The 23,438-nt window shown below is 41.7% G+C and overlaps 3 protein-coding genes across 5 annotated transcripts; all 3 read left to right on the top strand.

The window, feature by feature from the left end:
• The first annotated feature begins 179 nt into the window (after window positions 1-179).
• LOC127252845 (uncharacterized) lies at window positions 180-16,792 on the top strand. The gene is made up of 5 exons (XM_051277180.1): window positions 180-543; window positions 1,747-1,889; window positions 15,824-16,005; window positions 16,077-16,190; window positions 16,268-16,792. Exons 1-5 carry the CDS (start codon window positions 271-273, stop codon window positions 16,414-16,416), a joined length of 861 nt encoding a protein of 286 aa, XP_051133137.1. The 5' UTR covers window positions 180-270; the 3' UTR covers window positions 16,417-16,792.
• Window positions 1,896-6,893, top strand: LOC127252843 (uncharacterized). Of its 3 annotated transcripts, XM_051277177.1 has the most exons (6): window positions 1,896-2,802; window positions 2,851-5,156; window positions 5,224-5,453; window positions 5,539-5,922; window positions 5,998-6,123; window positions 6,189-6,893. In XM_051277177.1, exons 2-6 carry the CDS (start codon window positions 3,455-3,457, stop codon window positions 6,813-6,815), a joined length of 3,069 nt encoding a protein of 1,022 aa, XP_051133134.1. In that variant the 5' UTR covers window positions 1,896-2,802; window positions 2,851-3,454; the 3' UTR covers window positions 6,816-6,893. The 3 variants fall into 3 exon arrangements, with proteins under 3 accessions (XP_051133134.1, XP_051133133.1, XP_051133135.1); XM_051277176.1 differs by having other exon boundaries at window positions 1,896-5,156; XM_051277178.1 differs by having other exon boundaries at window positions 1,896-5,156; window positions 5,239-5,453; window positions 6,189-6,892.
• A 703-nt stretch (window positions 16,793-17,495) lies between the features above and the next one.
• LOC127252844 (probable hydroxyacylglutathione hydrolase 2, chloroplastic) lies at window positions 17,496-22,190 on the top strand. Its single transcript, XM_051277179.1, has 8 exons — window positions 17,496-17,831; window positions 18,297-18,485; window positions 19,207-19,410; window positions 19,729-19,852; window positions 20,199-20,299; window positions 20,714-20,788; window positions 20,880-20,978; window positions 21,683-22,190. The coding sequence occupies exons 1-8, from the start codon at window positions 17,757-17,759 to the stop codon at window positions 21,827-21,829; spliced, it is 1,014 nt and encodes a 337-aa protein (XP_051133136.1). The 5' UTR covers window positions 17,496-17,756; the 3' UTR covers window positions 21,830-22,190.
• The last annotated feature ends 1,248 nt before the right edge of the window (window positions 22,191-23,438 follow it).

Here is a 23,438-nt window from a genome sequence, read left to right as displayed (position 1 = left end):
ATTAAATCTTTTGCAAATTCGAAATATCCAAATGCAAAATTTTTTCATAATCAAATTTAATTTTGACACATGTGGTATATATTTGTATTGCATAAAATTCAAATATTAAAAAATTGGATTAATATATATATATATATATATATATTTCTATATCTCTTATCTACATATAAAGCCTTGAGTTTAGGTGAAAGAGTTGTGGGGGAACGAACACTCAAACATACACATATAACCAATGGAATAGCTGTTATAGCACAACGAGAGCGAGATCAGATGGATTATACAGGGAGGGAGACGGGGCAACGGTGGCCGGCGGATGAGGAGGAGGAGGAGCACAGCGCAGCGGGAAACGTGGTGGACGGCCTTGGTTCGTACCGAGGCAAAGTAGGACTAGTGATTGACTGTGAAGAGGAGATTATGCTTCTTTGGGGAATCCACCAGCCCATATTCTCCAAGCACAACGCATTCGTCGCTCAATCGGCTCTTCAGATCCACATTGATGCTTGCGGCCGCTCTCTCTCCATTCTTCAGTCTCCTTCCTCTCTGGTTCGACCCCTCCTTCCTTCCTTCAATTGTTAATTGTATGTTTGTGCCTCTTGAATTGTGCTGCTGCTAGGTTTTATTTTTAGAGCTTTTTTGGTTATGGAGTTTAATTAGATATGGTGTAAAGAAGTCCATATCCAAGAATGATCTGTTCTCCAAATCCCTACAATTAATTGTTATTTGGAAACATCTCAACTGTTACTTTTGATTTTGTTTTCAATGTTGGCCAGAAGTATGAACCGAAAGCATTATTATTAGCAAACAATGATTCGATTAAATTTTGAAGCCAAAGACCCTTACCGATCCTGTGTTCTTGCATTGAATTTGAATGTTTCTTCTTAGCCTTGGAATTTCTTTACCTAAGGTGCTGGAAGGAGTTGCATTGAGCAGAGAAGGTCCTAGTTGGCTAATCCATCTTGTGTATATCCGGTATTCAAAATGGAATTGTGGATTTGATGGCATGTTGATGCTTTCTATAAGAGTTTTGATTGATAAATTTGTTGGCTAGGTGTTGCATTTATGCTTGTGGCAGGTTATTGACTGGTATGGAATTTCTGTCTCTGAAAGCCAAGGTGTAACAAAAAATGTTTAGGGGCAGAGAAAATGATTTAATCTGGTTTAAGTGAAAATCTGGCTTGGTTTGAGAATCTTAGGCTTGATACAGACATACATATTTCTTTTGTGATTGTTGTATTTATTGGTGGTAGAGAAATCGAGGCAATAGATACCACCTATGTATGTTTCACATGATCTCAACTAATGAGTATCAATAATCTCCAATAATTTTGCTTCCATCCCTTAATTGAGATTTTGGACTTGTATTAAATTTTTATTTCTTTTATCTAAAAAGAAAAAAAAAAATTATAGATGTTATGAGGATTTGTACATGGGTTGTGAAGTGTTATCAGTGTTGGTTCCACCGATGTTCGTGTGTTTCCTGTACTCTCATCTTAACTTAGAATTTATCTGCATATTCGATCAACAATCCACTTCAAACTTAGTTAAATCAAAGAATTTTAGATTTGTGCAAATGGAATAGGATGTTTCTTGCTTCGGTTTCATATTAAAGTGGATAGTAGTATATGCCGAATGTTTCAGCCCGCGCTTTCTACTTTTCTATGACATATAGGCAGGAATTTCTACCCCCCTCGCGGTTCTTGATTTATAGCTTTCGTGATTTAATGATGGCTCTATTATCATTTGCAGGGCACTCCTGGTGTGACTGGTGCAGTGATGTGGGATAGTGGCATCATCCTGGGGAAGTTTCTAGAGCATTCGGTGGAATCTGGAACACTCATCCTCCAAGGAAAGAATGTCATTGAGTTGGGGTCTGGCTGTGGGCTTGTTGGGTAACTTCAATTTATTTGATTTTCTAATCATTTTCCATCACTGCATCTATTGTGTTTTATATTTCTAAGATATAAATTTCCCAAAGGAATAGGTATACACGACATGGCTAATTTTATTTTCATTGAAAGCATCTTTCTTTCTCTGTTTTGGATAATCTGATTTGCATAAATTCCAAATATTGTATTCTGCTCCGCGAAATCATAAATCATGTTGTTGATGTAATTTTTCAACAAAAATAAAGTAAAATTCAAAGATATAGAAAATATCCTTAAACTTGATTAATTAGTGCCTGAGATTAGGAATCTCTAAACACTGTAATGTACAGAAAATAAACTGGAAAATAAAAGACTGAAATTTAAAGTGGTGATCCCCAAATCTGACTTTGCTTTGTTGAAGTTGATTGAAGATGCCTTGCCAAATGATTATCCAAGCCTTTAAATATTCTCTGGGAAACCGTACCGAAAACCGTCACCCGAACGGTTACAACGTCTCCTTCCCAACCGTCTTCCAACCCTTCTCATGCTGACACGCGTCCCCAGCAGACCAAAATTATCCCTATATTTCACTCTTTGCGCCGACCACAGACCTTCCGCTCTTTTGGCCCGACTGCCAATCTACAATAGTATGGGTCCGACCGCCAATCCTCCCGACTTGCGAACCATCTGGCTTGAGGTCTTTCCGCCCTGGGGACTTCCCGACCTGAAAACCTTCCGACTTGAGGTCTTTCCGTCTTGAGGACCTCCCATCCTGAAAACCTTCCGACTTGAGGTCTTTCCGCCTTGAGGACTTCCCGACCTAAAAACCTTCCGACTTGAGGTCTTTCCGTCTTGAGGACTTCCCGACTTGAAAACCTTCCGACTTGAGGTCTTTCCGCCTTGAGGACTTCCCGACCTGAAAACCTTCCGACTTGAGGTCTTTCCGCCTTGAGGACCTCCCGACCTGAAAACCTTCCGACTTGAGGTCTTTCCGTCTTGAGGACCTCCCGACCTGAAAACCTTCCGACTTGAGGTCCTTCCGTCTTGAGGACCTACCGACCTGAGGTCCTTCCGTCCTAATGACTTTCCGTCTTGAGGACCTACCAACCTGAAGACCTTCCGACCTGATGACTTTCCGTCTTGAGGACCTACCGACCTGAAGACCTTCCGACCTGATGACTTTCCGTCTTGAGGACCTACCGACCTGAAGACCTTCCGACCTGAGGTCCTTCCGTCTTGAGGATCTACCGACCTGAAGACCTTCCGACCTGAGGACTTTCCTTAGTAATAAACCTATTTTCCTTGATTTCCTCATGGTGCCCTTCAGTCAGTTCAATCAACTCTATTGCCAGGCCCATTCTTCTTTTTACCTTGGGCTTTTAACCTAATTCTAAATTTCGTACGTAACAACTTGCCCGCCGCCAAGGGACTTTCAAACGCCATTTAACAATCAATGTTTGGAAGTTCATAAATCACCACCCTCTTGAAAAACTCCCTTAGCAACTGCACCAGTTACTGCAACTCTCCTGAGTAACTTCCTTCTCCGCAATACAAGCTTTTCTGAATCACAATCCCAAAACACTCTAACCATGGCGAATCAATACATTCCTGCCCTTCCCTTCGACGGAACCCTCCCGGAGGGCCCATTTTCAGCCTCGAAAGTACTGACTCCGACGATCCGTCCATATTGCACTACTCCTGAAGATTCTAATCGGATGAGGGAAGTCTTGGAATCCCGAAATCTCTTGGCTATCAACAACCCTAACTACCAAGCACTTCGCATTCGAGACAGCATCAAAACCCATCTTACGGACCCAAAAGATCCTTACTGCGCTTGGTATCGACGGGTAGCAGAACACTTCCAAACCCAATGGCGTTCCCAAAAGATCGACCAAGCAATACTACTGTCCACTATGCCTATCAACCTGCATGAGAAGGTGTTGTTGGCCATGTCTGCCTTCTGGAATGCGGAAAATGGGACTTTCCTCTTCCCATCAGGCCCCTTTGGCCCAACTCTTATGGACGTTGCAATGATCGCGCATCTCCCAGTCGTGGGTGAAGACCCTGTAATGGGAGCCCTAGATGGGCAGGAGCCATCAGAAGACCATCCAGGGTGGTCTTTACAAGGTGTGAAGGAATGGGGTTGGACAAAGTTCGCAACCGACCAGCAAGGGACTCCAGGGACCCCTGTAACCGACCGGGAGCATACTGCCTTTATCCTTTTTTGGCTTTGTAGGTACGTCATTGTTTCCCCTTCCAAATGTGTTCTTCCTTCTCATCTCGACCTAGCCATTCATATCGCGTCAGGTCGTTTTTTCTCTCTTGGCACCCTGTTTTTAGCCAATCTGTTTGAAGGACTCACTAGAGTTAGCCTTCGTTTAACAGATAATGATAATAGGAAATTAGACACTGCCGCGTCGGGTCCTTTTTGGTTTTTAGAACTTTGGTTCCGGCTCTACTTCCCCAACGCGTTTAACTTAGGATCTCCGCCCACTATGCCAACAGCTGAAAAACATTTGGGATTAGCCCTTAACCGACTCTGCTCAGGACGCAATAACCTCCAATCTTCCGATCCAATAATAATCGCAGTTTTAACAGATACCCGCAGTAACTCTCGATTTTCTATGTATAAAAAGTATGCGGGCTATGCTCCCGACCATTTTTGGCCTTTTCCAGTACCAAATCCGCTTCCGACTCCTGAGCCTTGTCCTCATTCCACTTATCCTTTTGCCTGGGACGTTGCCCTCAAACCCAGGTCCCTCTTTAGTAGCAAAAAACTTGATAAAAAGGGGCAGAAAACCTTTTACACTTTTAATTATGAACCTCAATTCATGGCGCGCCAGTTCGGCTGTTGCCAGGGTATCCCTGGACCCGTCGCGTGTCCGCATATAATTTTTCAAAGCCCTGACCGACGAGTCCTACCGAATTCAATCCCTTCTTATATCTCCCAGCTCACCACGTATATAACTTCCAATTCTTATATTCCTTTCCGCTCCAACCCTGAGACTGTAGATACTTTCAATGAATGGTGGTCGGTTGTATGGCCCCTGATTTCCCCTGATGAGGGTCGGTTGCTGAACATACTCCTTCCACCCCAAGGATTGGTTCTAGGGGCGGCTAGACATACTAGCACACAACAACAAACAGCCGCCCCGGGAACCGGGTCTGTTGTTCCAACGCGAAAAAGGAAAGCGTCCCGGCTGCCAACACCCCCGACCTCTGGGGCCGATCAGCAAGCACCAGCGGACCTTGGAACTACGAAAACATCAGCAAGGATCCGACCCCGAATAGGTAATTTTTCTTAAACCGTGAACCAATTCACGATATCTTAACATTGATTTCACATATCATTCACCAGAACCGACCTTGGCAGCCCCGACCACACAACCGACGCCAACCCCAGCCGACCAACCTTTGGTCCCGACTGAGGCAGTTCCTCTCCAAACTCCTACTCCACTTCTTACTTTGCCAATGAGCAGTCGGACGGAGGACCCGACGAGGAGGCAAACTCTTCCTCCCGTACCGAGGAGTGGTCGGGCCAGGCACCCGACCAGGAGGCAATCTTTACAAGAACTGCCTATAGCACCAGTAAGTCCTCTTATCAGCAATACTTAGGATTTTAATGACCAACCTTGATATATTCAATCACCAACATTTCCATGATTTTTCACAGACACCTTCACCCATCGGATCAGCAGCAAGGGTCTCTTCTGACAGCGAGGGGACTACTTCCCAGATGGGTCGACCGCCATACATGGCATCAGACTCATCCATTCCGCAGGAACAACCAGCCGCCCTCGCCGAAACTGACCCTCAAGACGACATCCTTGATGCTGCTGATCCCGAAATCGAAGGTGTCCCTGCTGCGGCTATCTCAGGTGCTCCAGAGATCCCGGCTGCAATGGCTCTAGATGCAGCCGCCCAACCTGCAGCCGCCCAGCCAGCAGCAGCGTTACCTCCAGCAATTGAGTGGCAGGCAGAAGAACCACCTGTGGCAGCCCAACCTCCAGAAATGGAAGAAGTGTCTTCGTCCGATTCGGAGACTTCTGTGAATTTGGTAAGATCAAAACCAATCCATGCTACAACGTTTCTGTCAGAAAACACTAACTGTTTTATATACTACTTTCCATAGGGACCCAGGTCGGCACCTCAACGACCATTCGCAGCAGCCGACGAGTCGGCTGCTATTATACCAGCTGTCTGCCCTACTCGACCGACCTCATTGCTGCCCCCCTCACTGACAGCAGTCCGCCCAGAGGTAACACATATCTGAATAAATTTGCACCTCCCTTGGAATATTTATTGACATTGTAGGACTTGCAGGGGCCTTCGGACTTAGCTGTCCTATCGACTGTTCCGGTTCCGGCGGAAGCCCGAACCATATTCACTGAGGCCATTAACCATCCCCTGTCAGAATTAGGATCTGACTTATTGGACAGACTCATTCAGACGGTTGGTGGCCTTCTTTTTTACACTCCAACGGAATCGCCAGCCGTCCCCATTCTGCATCGGCTGATGGAAAGACTTACAGAGCTCAAGACTGAAGTGTTAGTCATTGGACTCCTGTCAGCCGAAACCCCCCAGCCCGACTTCGATCAAACAACGCTGGAGAATTCTTTGGCTAAGACCCGAGAATCTCTTCAGCAGACTACTGGAAGGCTGGGTGGTCTCCTTAGCACGAAAGCTCAAGTTGATGAAGCTATTCAGAAAAAGGAGGCAGAATTGCGGGAGCTAAAGAAGGAACAGTCTACCCTGGATAAGCAAATTACCAATGAACAGCGTCTGCTTGAGAAATATACCAAAAATGAGGCTGAATTGGATCAAGAGCTAAAAACCCAAGCCCGATCCCAATTCATCATAAGATATCAAACGGCTGCCAATACCAGAAGGCTATCCAGGGATGAAATCAAATGGACCCATATAAAAACCGCCCTAGGGGCATTGTTGTAATAGCTTCCCCTTTGTAACAATACTTGACTTAGTAATCCATTTTTTCTTTCTTCTCTCAAAACAAGGATCACCTTTCAATTTCCAATTTTGTAGGAATAAAAACAAACTCCTTCTTTAAAAGAACATCGTTTCTCACATTTTAAGAAACACATTCCAAGGCATATTTTGAAAATCACAACACTTGAAGTGTTAATAAACATGGCGAATGACCAACCTTATGTTCCATCAAACAACTGGCAGGGTGTTCTTCAACCCTTCTTTGTGGGTAATCACCCTATTGGAGGCCATGCAGAAGACTTGTTACATATACTCAAGCAACTAGACTTCAAATTCCGATTCTCCCAACGAGGAAGAAGAACCATTCATCGCGTCATCCGCCTGATGGAAAAAGTCATTGAGGGGTATGAACCTCTTCGTGACATCCTTAGCCGCATTCCTGATCTCCATCACCACATGGAAATGATAGAAAATCACGCAGCAACTATACTTCCAGATCTTGGTTGGGATAACATCTTTTCCAATCAACGAAAAGTCTTCTCAAGATTACGGACCATTGTTGATCGTGAACATCAAGCCATAACAGACATGCAAGCACGTACCCATCAAGACTTAGACGAAATGCAAAGCCAATGGGAAAGGTACCGACCAGATTTGGAAGATCTTATTGAAGAAGAACCAGAGCTAATATCCACTCACTGGGATGAAAAGTTTGATTCAGAGGCAGAAAATTTCTCACCAATACATGATGACTAACTGAAATGAACCTTTAAATAGGTTCGAACCCTACAAATGGGTTCTGAATAATATTTTGTTTCAGGCAGTTTTGTTATCTGAAAAGGCAGGATAATACCTCTTCAGATATTTAGCATTAATACAATCATGTACTCTTCTACCTTCATGATTTACAATAATGAACGCGCCATTTCCAATATCTTTTTGAACAATGTATGGTCCTTCCCAATTCGGTGACCACTTTCCTAATTGATCAGTTTTCTTATATGTAGGAAGAATGGTCTTCCAGACTAGGTCTCCTTTTTGGAATGTCCTGTGAAGAACTTTCTTTCCGTAACTCCTTGCTCTGATTTCACTCTGTTTCACACTTCGATCTATTGCATGGAGACGGTTAACATCCAAATCTTCTAACTGCTGCAACATAAGTTGTTGGTATTCCTCTGTAAGATCACTATCAGTAAATTCTGTTCGGCCAGATGATACTCGGATTTCGGCTGGTAAAACAGCATCTTGGCCAAACGTGAGTTGGTAAGGTGAGAACCCTGTGGCCGTATTTCTGGTATTCCTATGTGCCCACAAAGCCTGAGACAATAACAAATGCCACTTTCTTGGATTCCCTTCAACCATCTTCTTTATAATCCCAATAATAATCTTATTTGCTGCTTCTGCTTGTCCATTGGCTTGGGGATAATAAGGTGACGAATGATGTAAACGAACACCGAATTCTGCCAAGAAACTAGAGAACTTTTCCCCTGTGAAGACCAAGCCTTGGTCGGTTGTTATAGACTGAGGAATACCATATCTGTAAATAATTTGGTTCAAAACGAAGTCTATCACTTCTTTCTGATCCACATTTTTCAAAGCAACTGCTTCTACCCATTTGGTAAAGTAGTCAGTCGCGACCAAAATGAAACAATGATGTTTCGATGAAGCAGGATGTATTTTACCAATAATATCCATAGCCCATGATTTAAAAGGCCATGGTTTTGCCAAAAATTGCAATTCGGTTACTGACAAATGGTTTAAGTTTCCATGTCTTTGACATTCCTGGCAGCCCTTAGCAAATTGTATGCAATCTTCAAAAATCTTTGGCCAGAAAAACCCCAAACGATGAATGGCCCATCTCATATTCAGACCTGCCCGATGAGCTCCACATATCCCACCATGTACTTCTGTCATCACCTCTAGAGCTTCTTTAGATCCCAAGCATTTCAAAAGTAAACCTTCAAATGATCTCTTGTACAAAATTCCATTTATCAATTGAAAACGTAAAGCCTTCAATCGTGTCGCAATTGAAACACTCGCACCTGGATTCTGTAAATACAGGATAAGCTCTGTTCTCCAATCGGGCACTGTTTCGCCATCGGATTCCTGTCCGACAATAACTTTGCAGTCGGGCTCCTGACCGACCGTCTCCTGCCCGACAGCCTCGCAGTCGGGCTCCTGTCCGACAATCTCCTGCCCGACCATAACTTCACTGTCGGGCTCCTGTCCAATAGCCTCTTGCCCGACCGTAACTTCGCAGTCGGGCTCCTGTCCAATAGCCTCTTGCCCGACCGTAACTTCGCAGTCGGGCTCCTGACCGACCGTCTCTTGCCCGACCATTCGGTCACATATTGGGTCTGTCTTTTCTTCTATGCCCGACTTGACCTCCGACCACATATCCTCCAGAATTCCTTTACAGGCCCTTTGAGCCAACTCATCGGCACGTTGGTTTTCTTTCCTCGGAATGAACTCAATTATTACTTCTGAGATTTTCGTCAGTAACCGACCCACAATGTCCCTGTATCTGCGAAGATGAGGGTAATTGCAAACATATTGATTGTTTACCTGGTTGATTACTAGTTGAGAATCCCCTCTTATGATTACAGACTGGACCTTCCTGGCTATTAAAGCCTCCAGACCCAAAATTAAAGCCTCATATTCTGCCGAATTATGGGTCATGGCTTCCAATCGTAATTGTAAGTTGATCTTTTGACCATCAGGTCCTTGCAAAAAGACCCCTGCCCCTGATTTGTTTCCAGAGGTAGAACCATCAAAGAACATCAGCCATGTTCTGGTACTTATATAAGGCACACATCCGACCTGTAGATTATTCAAATATGATGAACGACCAAATGGTCGGACGCTATCACAAAGAGAATACCCGACTTGTGGAAATTCTGCTAAGAAGTCGGCTACTGCTTGTCCCTTGATTGCCCTCAGAGGGGAATGTTGAAGATCAAAAGGAGCCAATTTGATGGCCCACTTCATGAGTCTGCCCTTCATAGTAGGTCTCTGTAAAATCAATTTGATGAGATCCACCTTTGATATGACCTCAACTCTTCTGGGCAGCAAGTAATGCTCGAGTTTAGTACAAGCAAAGACCAACGAATAACACATTTTCTCTGGCATAGTGTAATTCAGTTCTGGTCCTGTAAGGGTTTTACTGAGATAGTAGATTGCCCTTTCCTTCCCGTCGTCACCATCCTGTGCCAATAAACAGCTAACCACTTCATATGTATTTGCCAAATAAAGTTTGAGTGGCCGACCTTGTTTAGGAGGCATCAAGACTGGAGGGTGAACCAATGCCTGCTTGATAGCATCTAAAGCTGTCTGTTGGTCGGGACCCCATTCAAAGGCATTTTTTCCAGCTTTCAACAATTTAGTAATGGGTTTGACCTTGCCAGCAGCATTAGAAATGAAACGCCTCAAATAATTCACCTTCCCCAACAGACTTTGGATTTCTTTAACCGTCTTGGGTGGCCGACTATCAAGAATGGCTTTAGCCTTGTTGGCATCGATTTCAATTCCTCTCTCATGAACTAAAAATCCTAAAAAGCTCCCAGCTGATATTCCAAAAGCACATTTGGTTGGATTCATCTTCAAATTGTACTTCTTCATTCTTTCAAATGCCTCTTCAAGATCTCTCAAATGTTCATCAAAACTGGCAGATTTAACAATAACATCATCAATATACACTTCCATAGATCTGCCAATTAAATCATGAAAGATTGAATTCATGGCTCTTTGGTAAGTTGCCCCTGCATTCTTTAACCCGAATGGCATGACTGTCCATTCATAAATACCTAAAGCCCCTGGGCACCTGAATGCTGTCTTAGGAATGTCTTCTTCTGCCAAGAATATTTGGTTATAACCTGCATAACCATCCATCAGACTAAGGATTTTATGCCCTGCTGCTGCATCTATCAACATGTCGGCCATAGGCATCACATATTCATCCTTAGGGGTAGCTAGATTCAAATCCCTGAAGTCGATGCATATCCTAATCTTACCATTTTTCTTGACCACTGGTACAATATTAGCCAGCCACTCCGCATAACGACAAGGCTGAATAAAACCCACTTTGAGAAGTTTTTGGATTTCTTCCTTAATTTGAGGCATTAAATCCGGGCTCATTCGCCTTGGAGGTTGTTTGTAAGGTTTCCAACCTTCTTTGATAGGCAATCGATGCTATATTAGACTTCTTGTCAAACCAGGCATCTCTGAATAATCCCATGCTAAACAATCAATGTTGTTTCTAATAACTTCGAGCATCATTGTTTGTTGCTCTTTAGACAAATAACCACTTAACCTGATCACTTTTGGAACCAATTCGGTTCCTAAATTAAACTCCAATAATGGGTCTTGTGATGAAGCTGTTGGTTCTGTTTTTTCTAATAAGTCGGGCCAACGAAATTGTTCATCTTCTTGAAGGTGAACATCCAGAATTTCTTTACTATTTTCTGCTTTATGTAATAACTGCTTTAAATAGAACTTATTTATAAGAGAACTACATACTTCTAAACTTGTATCATCCATTGTAAACAAATTATATGGGAATGGGTGTGGCTTTATCATGAGCCATACAATAAAGGTGTTCTTTTAATAGAACATCGAGTTCTGGCCAGTAACTTTATAACCCTTGTATGGGTACTCCCTGGCCATATACAACTGAGACATCGGAGCCAAATGACTAGAATAAAACACTGACTCTTCAACTTGTTCTGAGACATCGAATGGGTTGTCATTCGCTTCCATTTTGAAGACCTGATTTCCTTCCCAGAACATTAATTGTTGGTGCAGGGTTGAAGGCACACATTGAGAGGCATGAATCCAGTCTCTTCCCAGCAAGAGAGAGTATGTAGTATCTGCGTCCACAATAAAGAAAACAGTGGAAATCTTCTTTGGTCCGACTTCAATGGTGGCAACCATCATCCCTTCAGGCTTAGTCGGCTGCCCTGTAAAACTTGTCATTTCGAATTCCACAGGAGACAGATCATGAATTCCTTTCCCTAGCTTCTTGAGAGTCTTCAATGGCATAACATTAAAGACTGCTCCATTATCCACGAAAACCTTTGTGATTGGTTTCCCACAAATGTGAGCATTAACATACAGAGGCTTCAAATGGGAGATCGCACCCTCTGGAATAGGAGGAAACACAATCGAAGGTGGCTCCGGCTGAGGCTCAGAATCTGAAGTCTTTGCCCACTCTGTTTCCTCTAATTCATCATCTGCCAAGAATGCCCATAACGGTTCGTCCATAGTATCATCTACCAGACTCGCCCATATCGGTTCATCTCTCATCTGATTAATCTCTGTCATCCGACAAGGGATGCGTGGTCCCAGACGAGAAATAACAGATCTTGAACTTTCCTCTGTAGTTAGAACTTCTTCCTTCGTCTTGTTCTGAGGTTGAAGCGTCAAAGATTCTATACGGAAATCTTCAAGAGATGGATTGATGTTGATCCGTTCACAATGTTGGCATCTAAAACCTTTAATTATTTCATCTGCCATTCCTTTACCTTTCCCTTGTCCCGACGAACTTCTTTTGGTATGGTCGGAAGCGCCTGATTCGTCATTCGGTTGCTTTCCTGACCAGACCCGACTGGACCGACCAATTGGAGACTGAATGGCTGCTCCCTGCTCGTTGGTCGGTTGTTCTGTGGAGACTCTAACGGACCGATCTCCTGCCAAGTGGTCGGCTGCTTTTTGTTCGTCGGTTAGTTGTTTTGCTGAAGGAACCCGTTTCCCATACTTTGCAGCATACCTGCGTTTGGCATTGCGAATCTGTGTACGATTCATACCTGGGAAACGAGGATCTATATCAACTGGCAAAGGCTTTTTATTTCGAGCCCAATTGTTCCCGACTGACCCTGTTTTTCTGGTCGGGTGGTCACGCACTAACGCCCTTTCTTTCACCTCCACATTAAAAGAACCGTCTGGATGGTCCCATTTTTCAGCGACTGGTTTCTCACAAACTTTGAGTCGTTCTTCAGGTCGGCTGCTTTTTGGCTGATTTCCTTTCTTTGTTCCGGGGCTTGCCTGAGTTCGTTCCCCTGTTTGTCCATCATTGGCCGAACTTTTCCTTGTTTCCGAACTTAGTTGGATGTCAACCATTGCAGTTGTTACTTTCGGAAATGGTTGCTGATCTACACCTAGAGTGATGTATTTGAGCCGACCCGTCTTGATGGCCTTTTGAATTTCCTTCCTGAAATGAGTACACTGACTTGTAGTATGCGTGAAAGAATTATGCCACTTACAATATGGTCTCCCTTTGATTTCTTCTTTAGTGGCAAGTCTTTGCCCCTTTGGAATACGGATCTGCCCATCAGTCAGCAAGATATCAAAAATTTCATCAGCTTTTGAACTATCAAACGTCGGTTGCTCTTTTCCTTCAGATCCTAGTACTGGCTTTAACTTAGGGCATACATAAGGTTTTCCAGAAAGGATTTCGGCTGCCATCTCTTCTGACTGATTAAAATCAAAGTCACATGTTCCCGTTCCCATACTCGCCATATGTTGGCCTCTATTACGCCTGTTATGCTGATCTTCCTCTCTGAACAAAGACTCTAGACGTCCTGCTTTGGATGCAAGACTTGCCAAATCCTCAACATCCAGGGCAGTGAGTGCCTTTCTTAAACGAGTATGCATATTCCGGACCACTAAATTGGTCATCTCTTTCTCACTGATTACCGTAGGACATCGTCCCTTCATCAATCGCACCCTTTCTATAAATTGTGAAGCAGTTTCTTCTGGATACTGTCTCAATTCAAGTAAATCAGTTAAAGAAACAACTGGTAAAGGATTGAAGAATCTAGCGTGAAATGCCATCTCCAGTCCTTCCCATGTCTGAATTTGTCCAGGAGGCAGACTTACAAACCACGAAAACGCTGTTCTAGTAAGAGATAAACCAAACAGCTGTAACTTATAAAAAGGGTTATTGCCAACTTCTCCTAATTGTGCTGTGAACCGACCAACATGTTCTATGGTGGAAGATCCGTCCTCCCCTGAGAATGCATGAAAATCGGGTGGTCGAAAATTCCTTGGGAGAGGGTGTTCATTAATGATCCTTTCTGGGAAAGGTTTCTGATATGCAGGGCGGTTAGCCATCTGAGGAGTTAATCCATACTGATCCCTTAATATATGTGCAAGCTCATCAGGATCTACATGAAAGCGTTGATGATCAGGAACATGGAACGGATCCTGCACAGGAATATGAATAGGATCATGTATATATCCTTCAGGCCTGTCCTCCCTTGTATTGTTCGTCTGCGGATTGGTAACCCTTGGTCCCAGTGGAACAGTGTTGGGAAAAGTCAGAGGAGATTTTCCCCTATCCATTCGGTTGGGATTAGTGGCACTTGGGAATGTACTATCCACGAATGATGGCCCTGCGAAATTTGCCTGTAGTCTGGACGGTGATATTCCTGGTGGAGTTTGAGTGGGTTGAAGACTAACCCTAGACAATGCTTGATCTATCATGGTCTGCATCATGCTCTGTTGCTCACGCAACATATTCGTTTGTTGCTCACGCAACATTTGTTGAACATAAGACCACCAATCTGTTGGTGGTTGTGGGATTTCCCCGGCATTTGGCACATTAGGTGGTGGAACGGATTCTCCCACCGGTGCCGACGATGATTGAGGTTGTGAACCTGCCATATGGACCCTTCCGATGATACGGCCGGATCTTAGACGTATGTAATTATCGCCGGAATTGGAATGAGCAATTTTGTCTTGCTCCCACTGTGGTCGCCAATTTGTTGATGTAATTTTTCAACAAAAATAAAGTAAAATTCAAAGATATAGAAAATATCCTTAAACTTGATTAATTAGTGCCTGAGATTAGGAATCTCTAAACACTGTAATGTACAGAAAATAAACTGGAAAATAAAAGACTGAAATTTAAAGTGGTGATCCCCAAATCTGACTTTGCTTTGTTGAAGTTGATTGAAGATGCCTTGCCAAATGATTATCCAAGCCTTTAAATATTCTCTGGGAAACCGTACCGAAAACCGTCACCCGAACGGTTACAACGTCTCCTTCCCAACCGTCTTCCAACCCTTCTCATGCTGACACGCGTCCCCAGCAGACCAAAATTATCCCTATATTTCACTCTTTGCGCCGACCACAGACCTTCCGCTCTTTTGGCCCGACTGCCAATCTACAATAGTATGGGTCCGACCGCCAATCCTCCCGACTTGCGAACCATCTGGCTTGAGGTCTTTCCGCCCTGGGGACTTCCCGACCTGAAAACCTTCCGACTTGAGGTCTTTCCGTCTTGAGGACCTCCCGTCCTGAAAACCTTCCGACTTGAGGTCTTTCCGCCTTGAGGACTTCCCGACCTAAAAACCTTCCGACTTGAGGTCTTTCCGTCTTGAGGACTTCCCGACTTGAAAACCTTCCGACTTGAGGTCTTTCCGCCTTGAGGACTTCCCGACCTGAAAACCTTCCGACTTGAGGTCTTTCCGTCTTGAGGACCTCCCGACCTGAAAACCTTCCGACTTGAGGTCCTTCCGTCTTGAGGACCTACCGACCTGAGGTCCTTCCGTCCTAATGACTTTCCGTCTTGAGGACCTACCAACCTGAAGACCTTCCGACCTGATGACTTTCCGTCTTGAGGACCTACCGACCTGAAGACCTTCCGACCTGATGACTTTCCGTCTTGAGGACCTACCGACCTGAAGACCTTCCGACCTGAGGTCCTTCCGTCTTGAGGATCTACCGACCTGAAGACCTTCCGACCTGAGGACTTTCCTTAGTAATAAACCTATTTTCCTTGATTTCCTCATGGTGCCCTTCAGTCAGTTCAATCAACTCTATTGCCAGGCCCATTCTTCTTTTTACCTTGGGCTTTTAACCTAATTCTAAATTTCGTACGTAACACATGTCAAATCTTGTCTGCTCTTAACATCTCTGTTGGAGTAAGTTAAATTTTTATGTTTAATTAGGATGAACTATCTTTCCATGGAATGCATTTGATTCGATTTAGTAACTTAATATCTGCCTTTCAGCTGCATTGCTGCTCTACTTGGTGCTCAAGTAACTCTGACTGATCTACCGGACAGACTGAAGCTACTAAAAAAGAATGTCGAAACCAATCTTTACGGACACATACGAGGATCCGCAACAGTGAAGGAGCTGACTTGGGGCGACGATCTCGACTCAAATTTCACGGATCCTCTACCTGACATTGGTAAGTGAATCCTCTTTCCAATTAGTGCAGCCATATATAACAGTGGTAACGGATCGATGCAAAAATTACAGTGGTAGGGTCGGATGTGGTGTACAGTGAAGGAGCTGTGACGGATTTGATAGAAACACTCATGCAACTCTGCGGGCAACAGACAACTGTCATTTTGGCTGGCGAGCTTCGCAATGGTATTGAAATTCTTCCCGAGAGCTGAATGCATGTTTTTGTTATGAGTCCTGTCTCTTATGAATCAGTTGTGTGGCAGATGCCATTCTCGAATACTTTTTGGAAGCTGCGGCTAAAGAATTTGCTGTGGGCCGGATCGAGCAAGAGCAGTGGCACGCCGAATATCGCAGCTCACGTGTTGCTATATATGTGTTGGCGAAGAAGAAGACGACGACGACGATCAATTGATGGAACTGGCCTCCCCTTGTGTTCTGGTTGAGATGAGTCTCGCCGGCGCCATGTGAATGAAGGTAATGAGGTTTTGACAAATATGCAGTTGGTGGTGTCGACCGGAGGGAGCTTTTTTGGCCAATGGCGGCGGCAGACAACTGCAGCGCGCGATCGAGGTACAGCCGATTCAATCAACCACAAAATAGAGAAAAAATTGATGAATTTTTCTCTTTGAGCAAATTGCATAATATACATCTTATTTTTACTGTTTTTTTGCAACTAAATATAAGAAAAATAAATATATTTTTGATTTTAGGAATTAAAAAATTGATATTCTAAACGAGAACGTGTTGTAAAACTATATCAGAGAAATAAACTAGAATTAAAATCAATTAAATGCGAATGCTTAATAATAAAAAATCTTGTATCCCCAATTTCCCCCACCACCATATGGTATATATTGGTAAGATATATCCATCACTATATGCATAAAAAATACATCACTTCTTCCTAACTCTCACTCACCAGTATAAAATAAAATTAATGATTTGAGTATGTCCGAAGCAAGCACTATTGGCGCTTGCCTGCCATATATATAATAATATTTGACTGTTTCTTGACCAACCGTGGCTCTTTCTTGGCCAAAGTTAAATCCTCCTACATCATCCCCACGTTGTCATTTGTCCAGATTCTACGTTTCATCCTCCAATCCTAATCCTAATCCTAATTTCTTCAGCTTTGAATCCCATTAATCACTCAATCATTCGTAATCAATCTTAAATTTCTTTCCTCGATCCGCCTGTCTGTCGATACCCCATTTCTTGAATGGTGTGGATCCACCCAAGATTGGAACTCTGCATCCATGGAGGACAGGGAAGGCCAAACAATAAATAAATAACTCGCCCCATTATATCAATTACAGTATATCTGTATCTATGTAATGTATATAAAATAGTTGTGGACAGCGGGGAAGGTGAACTTATTACAGCCATGGAGGTCTCTAGCTCTTCCATTACACCTCACATCACGTCTCTTTCCCCCAAAACGTACCCTTTCTTGTTCTGAATGACATACATCTTACATCATCATAACAAAAAAGACAAGTAATGCCAATGGATTTCATTGAAAATAAAGGAGAAGAAAGTTGTCGAATTTGAGGTCGATTATATATGTACAGAATCCGATTATGTATCTAAAAACTAAAATTAGATTAACAAAATAAGGAAATTGAGGGTATGTGGTGCCTGTAGTTTAGATTACTCCGCCGAACTGGCAGGCAGGCAGGCAAAAAAGGAGAAAGGTGCTTCTGTTCATACGCGCATTATTAATAAAAAGGGAAGGTGCAGAAGCAGCGGCAGATGATCGTCCTTTCTAGAGCTGCGCGGCTGCCTAAGCCCATGGCTTCCTTCTCTCGCCCCCGCCCCAGCTCCCGGGTCGGTCTCCTTCTCCAATTTCTTATACTTAAATCCCTAGATTTGTTTTTCTAATCAAGGGTTTCTCGATTTGATCAGAATTTCGTGTTTCTAATCTGTGTCGGTGGGATCTTTCTGGGTCGCTAGATTTCCGGGGCTTTTCTTTGAAATTCTTTTTATTTTATTTTTCTTGATAATTGGAAAAGCTTACTGAAACGCAATTGTGTTCGTATCTTTGTTCTGCAATAAATTTAGCGTAATTTGTCGATTGGATTGGTTGGTTGTTTTTTGAGATTAGTTGTTCATCATGTTTGGATCGGTTGCTTTCCTTCTTTGCATATGGCATCGCATTTAGAGATTCTGTATAAATTGGGGGTTTTAGTTTATTATTTTCGTTTCAGCTTGATGATTGGCAGTTCAATATTGTCTAGATTTCGATGTCCTTCCGGGTTTTGCTAATGGTCGTTAATGGTGTTTTTATTTCAGAAGGGTTCGGAGATATGTGTATGGCCTGGAATGGGACAGCTTTGCTTAAGAAAGAATCTTCTCTATGGGTTTATGAGGCTGTTCTCGATGCCATTCAAAACCTTGTGCAGTGTTAGCCGCAGAGTCGGAGGAGTTTCTCAATTTTGCAGTGTCAGTATGTGTATGCCATCAAATCTGCAAATTGAACTGGTGAGTTGCACATTCGGGTTTCGGAATTTTTTAAAGAGAGTAATGATTTTGTTTTCACAGAATTACTTGTGAATTATTTGGCTAAGGAGTCAAAAAATTGAATGAGGTTGATTGTGTTAACTTACATGAGAATGTATATTATGCTAGAAGGTTATAAAAGCTCACCATGCTTTGCCATGAATCCGAATGTCTGATGAATGTTTGTTTTAGTGATTCATAGTTTAGAAAAATATTTTGTATTTTGGTATAACGGCACATGTCTTGGCATAAAATTGTATGTTTGAAGGGAAATAAAACTATCTGAGAAGATGCTAATTATGTCGATTGAATGTAATGGTTTGTTAACACTATAGTTCACTTCTTCATGTCTTTATAAGTATGAAGAGACAAATTAAGAACAATTAGGCGATGATTGGCCGTTGAATTTTCCTTAATATATTCAAATAGAGTAGGTAGTGGGGTAAATTTCCTACCTTATGATCTTCAACGTTTACCTGGTGTGAAATCCAGGCTAAAGACTCGAACCGCCTAATATAATTACATAACTGGACAGAAATGACGCATTTATTTATTTGTTGGGATGTCGGGTTGGTTGCATTTGTTTCTAATTTTTCTTGATCTGAAAAGCTTAAAGTGCTAGGGACAAAGGTGATTTATCCATGGATATTTGTTTAGATTTAGCTCGATGATTTGACCTGATTGTTTCTTTTTACTCTTGTAGGTACCTTGCCTTCGAGATAACTATGCATATCTATTACATGATGTAGATACTGGAACTGTAGGAGTGGTTGATCCGTCTGAAGCACTACCTATTATCGACGCATTGAATAGGAAAAACTGGAATTTGAACTACATATTAAACACTCACCATCATTATGATCACACCGGTGGGAACTTGGATTTGAAAGGAAGGTATGGCGCAAAGGTATGATCTACTTTCCTTTCATTTATGTATCGTAACTGAAAAAACATGATTTCATTCAAAGAAATGATGAGTGCAGAACTAACACCTAATCTAGTACATTATGTATTCAATATGCTATTTATTTCCTTTGTGTGAGTCTAGTGATTGGTGATTAGGTTTGTTTTTTCTTCGTAAGAGAAGTTGACGAAATGGTTCTACCTAAGGATTTGTTGTATCCAATCACTTTTAGATGCTTGTTTGGTATTTCATTTTTATATAATCCTCGTAATTCTATGATTTGATACTTAATCTACCAAACTTTTATATGCATCTCCTTAGGTAATTGGATCAGGTTCAGATGCTGAGCGAATTCCTGGTATCGACATAGCTCTAAATGATGGAGACAAATGGATGTTTGCCAGCCATGAGGTGGTTGTGATAGCGACGCCTGGTCACACACGAGGTTGTACTTGACTACTTGTATAATGATAGCCCATATCATGCTTATGATTAAAATGCATCCGATTAAAAAAAAAAGAAAATGGTTTCTATGTTTGAGTTCATTTAATTTCTCTAATAATTGAATGGCTTAAATCTATTATCCTTAATTTGTAGTAGCTACTATTTGTAATTGAGGTATGTGGCTGCCGCCATTCGACTCAATTCAGTGGAAATACTTATTATTTAAGTTCCCATCGCTTAATTTCCTCAACCGGCTTGACTGCGGCGGCTGTTTTTTGTTTGAACACTTGTAGAACCCGAATGCAAGCGAAACTGTTTAATTAACTCGAATTCTTGATTTTAACCAGGGCACATCAGTTTTTACTTTCCTGGATCAAAGTCGATTTTCACAGGGGACACATTGTTTAGTTTATCATGCGGTAAACTTTTTGAAGGAACACCCGATCAGGTAATGCATTATTTTTTGCTTCCTCAATGTAACAAGTTGAATCTTGAGCTAGAAGATACAAACAAATGCTGTCTGCACTTATGTGTTCTTCTGTCTGATGGATCCTCCTGTTTGCTGATATGGCTGGTGCCATGGATTTTAGTCGCATTGTCTGTGATAATCTTGATAGCTTATGCATGTTTGAAAGAGATCTAATTCAGGATGCCATATTAATGGGGGAAAAATTAATAGATTACAAAATTTACCATCGGTATTTCCTTACATGTGTTTCTTTTGATTTCTGTCGAATTGATTGAGCTCATATGTGTATTCTGCCTGTATCTTCCCTCCCATTCTTCGAATCCTGCTTTGCCTTTGTATTCTCTCCCTATTCATGGAAAACCTCTTATATGTGATTTCATTGTTTTGTAATAGATGCTTAATTCCTTGAGGAAGATCACTTCGCTGCCTGATGACACTAACGTGTACTGTGGTCACGAATACACCTTGGTAATTTTAATTATGTCGATCCCCTTGTTTTCTGCCCCTTTCTTCAGCTAATGTGATAACATAGCTGATATTTGTCTATACTGCTTGGCAGAGTAACTCCAAGTTTGCACTGTCGATTGAACCGGGAAACAAGGAATTGCAGTCTTATGCTAATCATGTAGCTCACCTTCGCAACAAGGGCTTGCCAACGGTATTCTCTACTATTCATGATTATTCATAGTCAACAATCACGATGGATTATATTATTTAATCATATTTTAAGCGATTATGTTGTAACACTATTGGGTAGATAGTCATGAAAGCAAGCATATGATAAGGATAATAAAATAAATAATCATTCATAGTAAACACACCTAGCGGGAGGGCAATGTGATAATTTGAAATATATGTCCGAGTTATGATATATATAATGAGCGATACATAAATAGATAGAGTAATCTGTTCCTTTATCCAAGAAAAAAATATTTTCTAGTTTGCATGGTCTAATCATTGATCCGAAAAATTTATACAATAAAATTGGGTAGGTTGCTAGTATAGTTCTCTATCCATGATTATGCTATTTAATGCAATCATTTTACTGGAATATATTTGTATCTTTTTAATTTTTTTATGTTCGGTGGTTGACTCCGTAATATACAAAAATAAATAAATAATACATATCCCTTTAAAGTATCATTTATTTATTTATATATTACGGAGTCAGCTAACACGCTCCTCACGTGCAATGTGGAATTACTCCACATATGACTTGAACACGGGATGTCGAGTTTAGTTTTTAAGTCAGATGGTCATTTAATAATGTTCTCGAGGGCCTTAAAATGTATCTATATTTCATTCTGCATATTCCACTGAATTGTCAGTTTCCTGATCCTATATTGCATTCTTGTGCATTAGATCCCAACCACGATATCGAAGGAGAAGATGTGCAACCCGTTCCTTCGAACTTCAAGCAGTGAAATTAGGAAGTCGTTGAACATTCCCGGGACTGCAGAGGATGGAGTGGCCCTTGGCGCCATCCGTCAAGCCAAGGACAACTTTTAGGTCGAATGAAGAAACACGGCCTTCTCTTACTAGCCATGAAGAACTCATGTACAAAACCATTGCAGACGATTTTAAGATGACACATTTTATAGGTCAGATCATTTTCTTCTTGTCATTAATCCAACTATTTTCATGAATTACGCATCGACTGGGGCATAGCACGACAATTGTCACTTGGATGAACTGCTAGTAGCGTGTTAGAACCCGAATACTGATGAAATTTTGCTTCATCTGTCGAACCGAGCTTGGGTGCATTGTGTTGCCTATTGAATGCTTATTGTCATGAGCTAGTTTGGTGATATTCATGCTTGTCATAAATGTGCATATTCGAAAGTGCAACTGATTTCGACAATTTTATTTAGCATTGTTTGTCTAGTGTGTCTTTATTTTACCGGTATAGTTTGTAAGTTATTGTGATCGATAAGGGGTTTGTTCAATGCACACTAAAGAATAGCGGCAGTGGATTTTTATGTCATAAAAAAAGAAAAGAAAATTACAATAGATTTTTATGGTTTAGTCGGAAAAGGGTGTTTTTGTTTCTCAATAAATTTTAGATAGTGAGACACACTTGAGCAATTCGATGGGTTTTTTGGGGTCGCTGCTATAACGGTTAAGAAATAAGAATGATGATGTTTACAGGTCATTGTTAAGAGCTTCATTGTCTACTTAACCAAACGGCCACATAAAACAAAGGTTACACAACATATCAAATATAAGTACAATTTCTCAATTGAGGAGTACATTTTTTTTTTTTGGATGACGTGGGAATCTGCAGCCGCTATCCGAAAGTGCGCATTAGATAAACCCTCGGTCGAACCTAATACTCTGCAAACCAGATCCGACGGGAAAGTCACACTAGGCGAACCATGTGTGGCAAGTGACCTGATGTGTCAGGGGTTTGAACCCATGACTCACAATCACAAGTTCAACTCCTACACCACCAGACTATCCCTTACTTAGATAATATATAGCTTAGCGCATTGCTGCTCCCTTATGTCGTCTTGGACTACCAAACAACCTACGGTCTCTTCGGTCGTTACAATGTACAACTTCAATCTTCAGGGACCTTTCAGTAGTTGGTGGTACTAAAACCAATGGAGAGACTAGTAGTTGCTTAAATTAAGAAAAACTAAGAAAGTATTTATCATTCCAATATCATTAATGACGAACAATGTAGAAAATTGTTCTTTTTTTTTTTTTTTTCCATAAGACTTTGAAGCTCCTTAATGTTCATGGAGGCCCAAGCTCTTAGACAACTTTGGCTCTATTCTCGTCAATTTTAATTCCTTTTTGGTGAACTAAGAAACCCAGAAAGTATACACTATAATCACGTTATAAAATTTATAATTTATATTTTTTTATTTTAACTAAACTATTTAGTCATCTTAATTTTAAATTTATAATTATTTTTATTAAATCGTAATTATTTTTACTAATACAGTTTTTAATTACTTACTAATTACATAATACATAAAACTCCGTGCCCAGCTAATGTAGACAAATTAACTGGGACAGAGTAAATATATTTTAACGATACTTTATCAAATTGTGCACCCACTTAAAAATCCGTCTGGATTCGCCACTGGTAACCGTTCATGAAAATATGAGG

The sequence above is a fragment of the Andrographis paniculata genome, unplaced genomic scaffold, assembly GCF_009805555.1.
Source record: "Andrographis paniculata isolate CXL003 unplaced genomic scaffold, ASM980555v1 Contig49END, whole genome shotgun sequence".
In the NCBI taxonomy this organism is placed as follows: Eukaryota; Viridiplantae; Streptophyta; class Magnoliopsida; order Lamiales; family Acanthaceae; genus Andrographis; species Andrographis paniculata.
Note: the sequence above shows the minus strand (reverse complement) of the source record. Positions and strands in the feature narration are given on the sequence as shown.

Excerpts from the sequence above, each read along its gene's own strand:
- LOC127252845 (XM_051277180.1), top strand. The coding sequence starts at position 271 with ATGGATTATACAGGGAGGGAGACGGGGCAACGGTGGCCGGCGGATGAG. Across the intron at positions 16,006-16,076 it reads GGATCCTCTACCTGACATTG|TGGTAGGGTCGGATGTGGTG; the intron begins GTAAGTGAATCC and ends CAAAAATTACAG. Across the intron at positions 16,191-16,267 it reads GGCTGGCGAGCTTCGCAATG|ATGCCATTCTCGAATACTTT; the intron begins GTATTGAAATTC and ends GTTGTGTGGCAG.
- LOC127252843 (XM_051277177.1), top strand. The coding sequence starts at position 3,455 with ATGGCGAATCAATACATTCCTGCCCTTCCCTTCGACGGAACCCTCCCG. Across the intron at positions 5,157-5,223 it reads AAGGATCCGACCCCGAATAG|AACCGACCTTGGCAGCCCCG; the intron begins GTAATTTTTCTT and ends ATCATTCACCAG. Across the intron at positions 5,454-5,538 it reads AAGAACTGCCTATAGCACCA|ACACCTTCACCCATCGGATC; the intron begins GTAAGTCCTCTT and ends GATTTTTCACAG.
- LOC127252844 (XM_051277179.1), top strand. The coding sequence starts at position 17,757 with ATGATCGTCCTTTCTAGAGCTGCGCGGCTGCCTAAGCCCATGGCTTCC. Across the intron at positions 18,486-19,206 it reads CAAATCTGCAAATTGAACTG|GTACCTTGCCTTCGAGATAA; the intron begins GTGAGTTGCACA and ends TTACTCTTGTAG. Across the intron at positions 20,979-21,682 it reads GCAACAAGGGCTTGCCAACG|ATCCCAACCACGATATCGAA; the intron begins GTATTCTCTACT and ends CTTGTGCATTAG.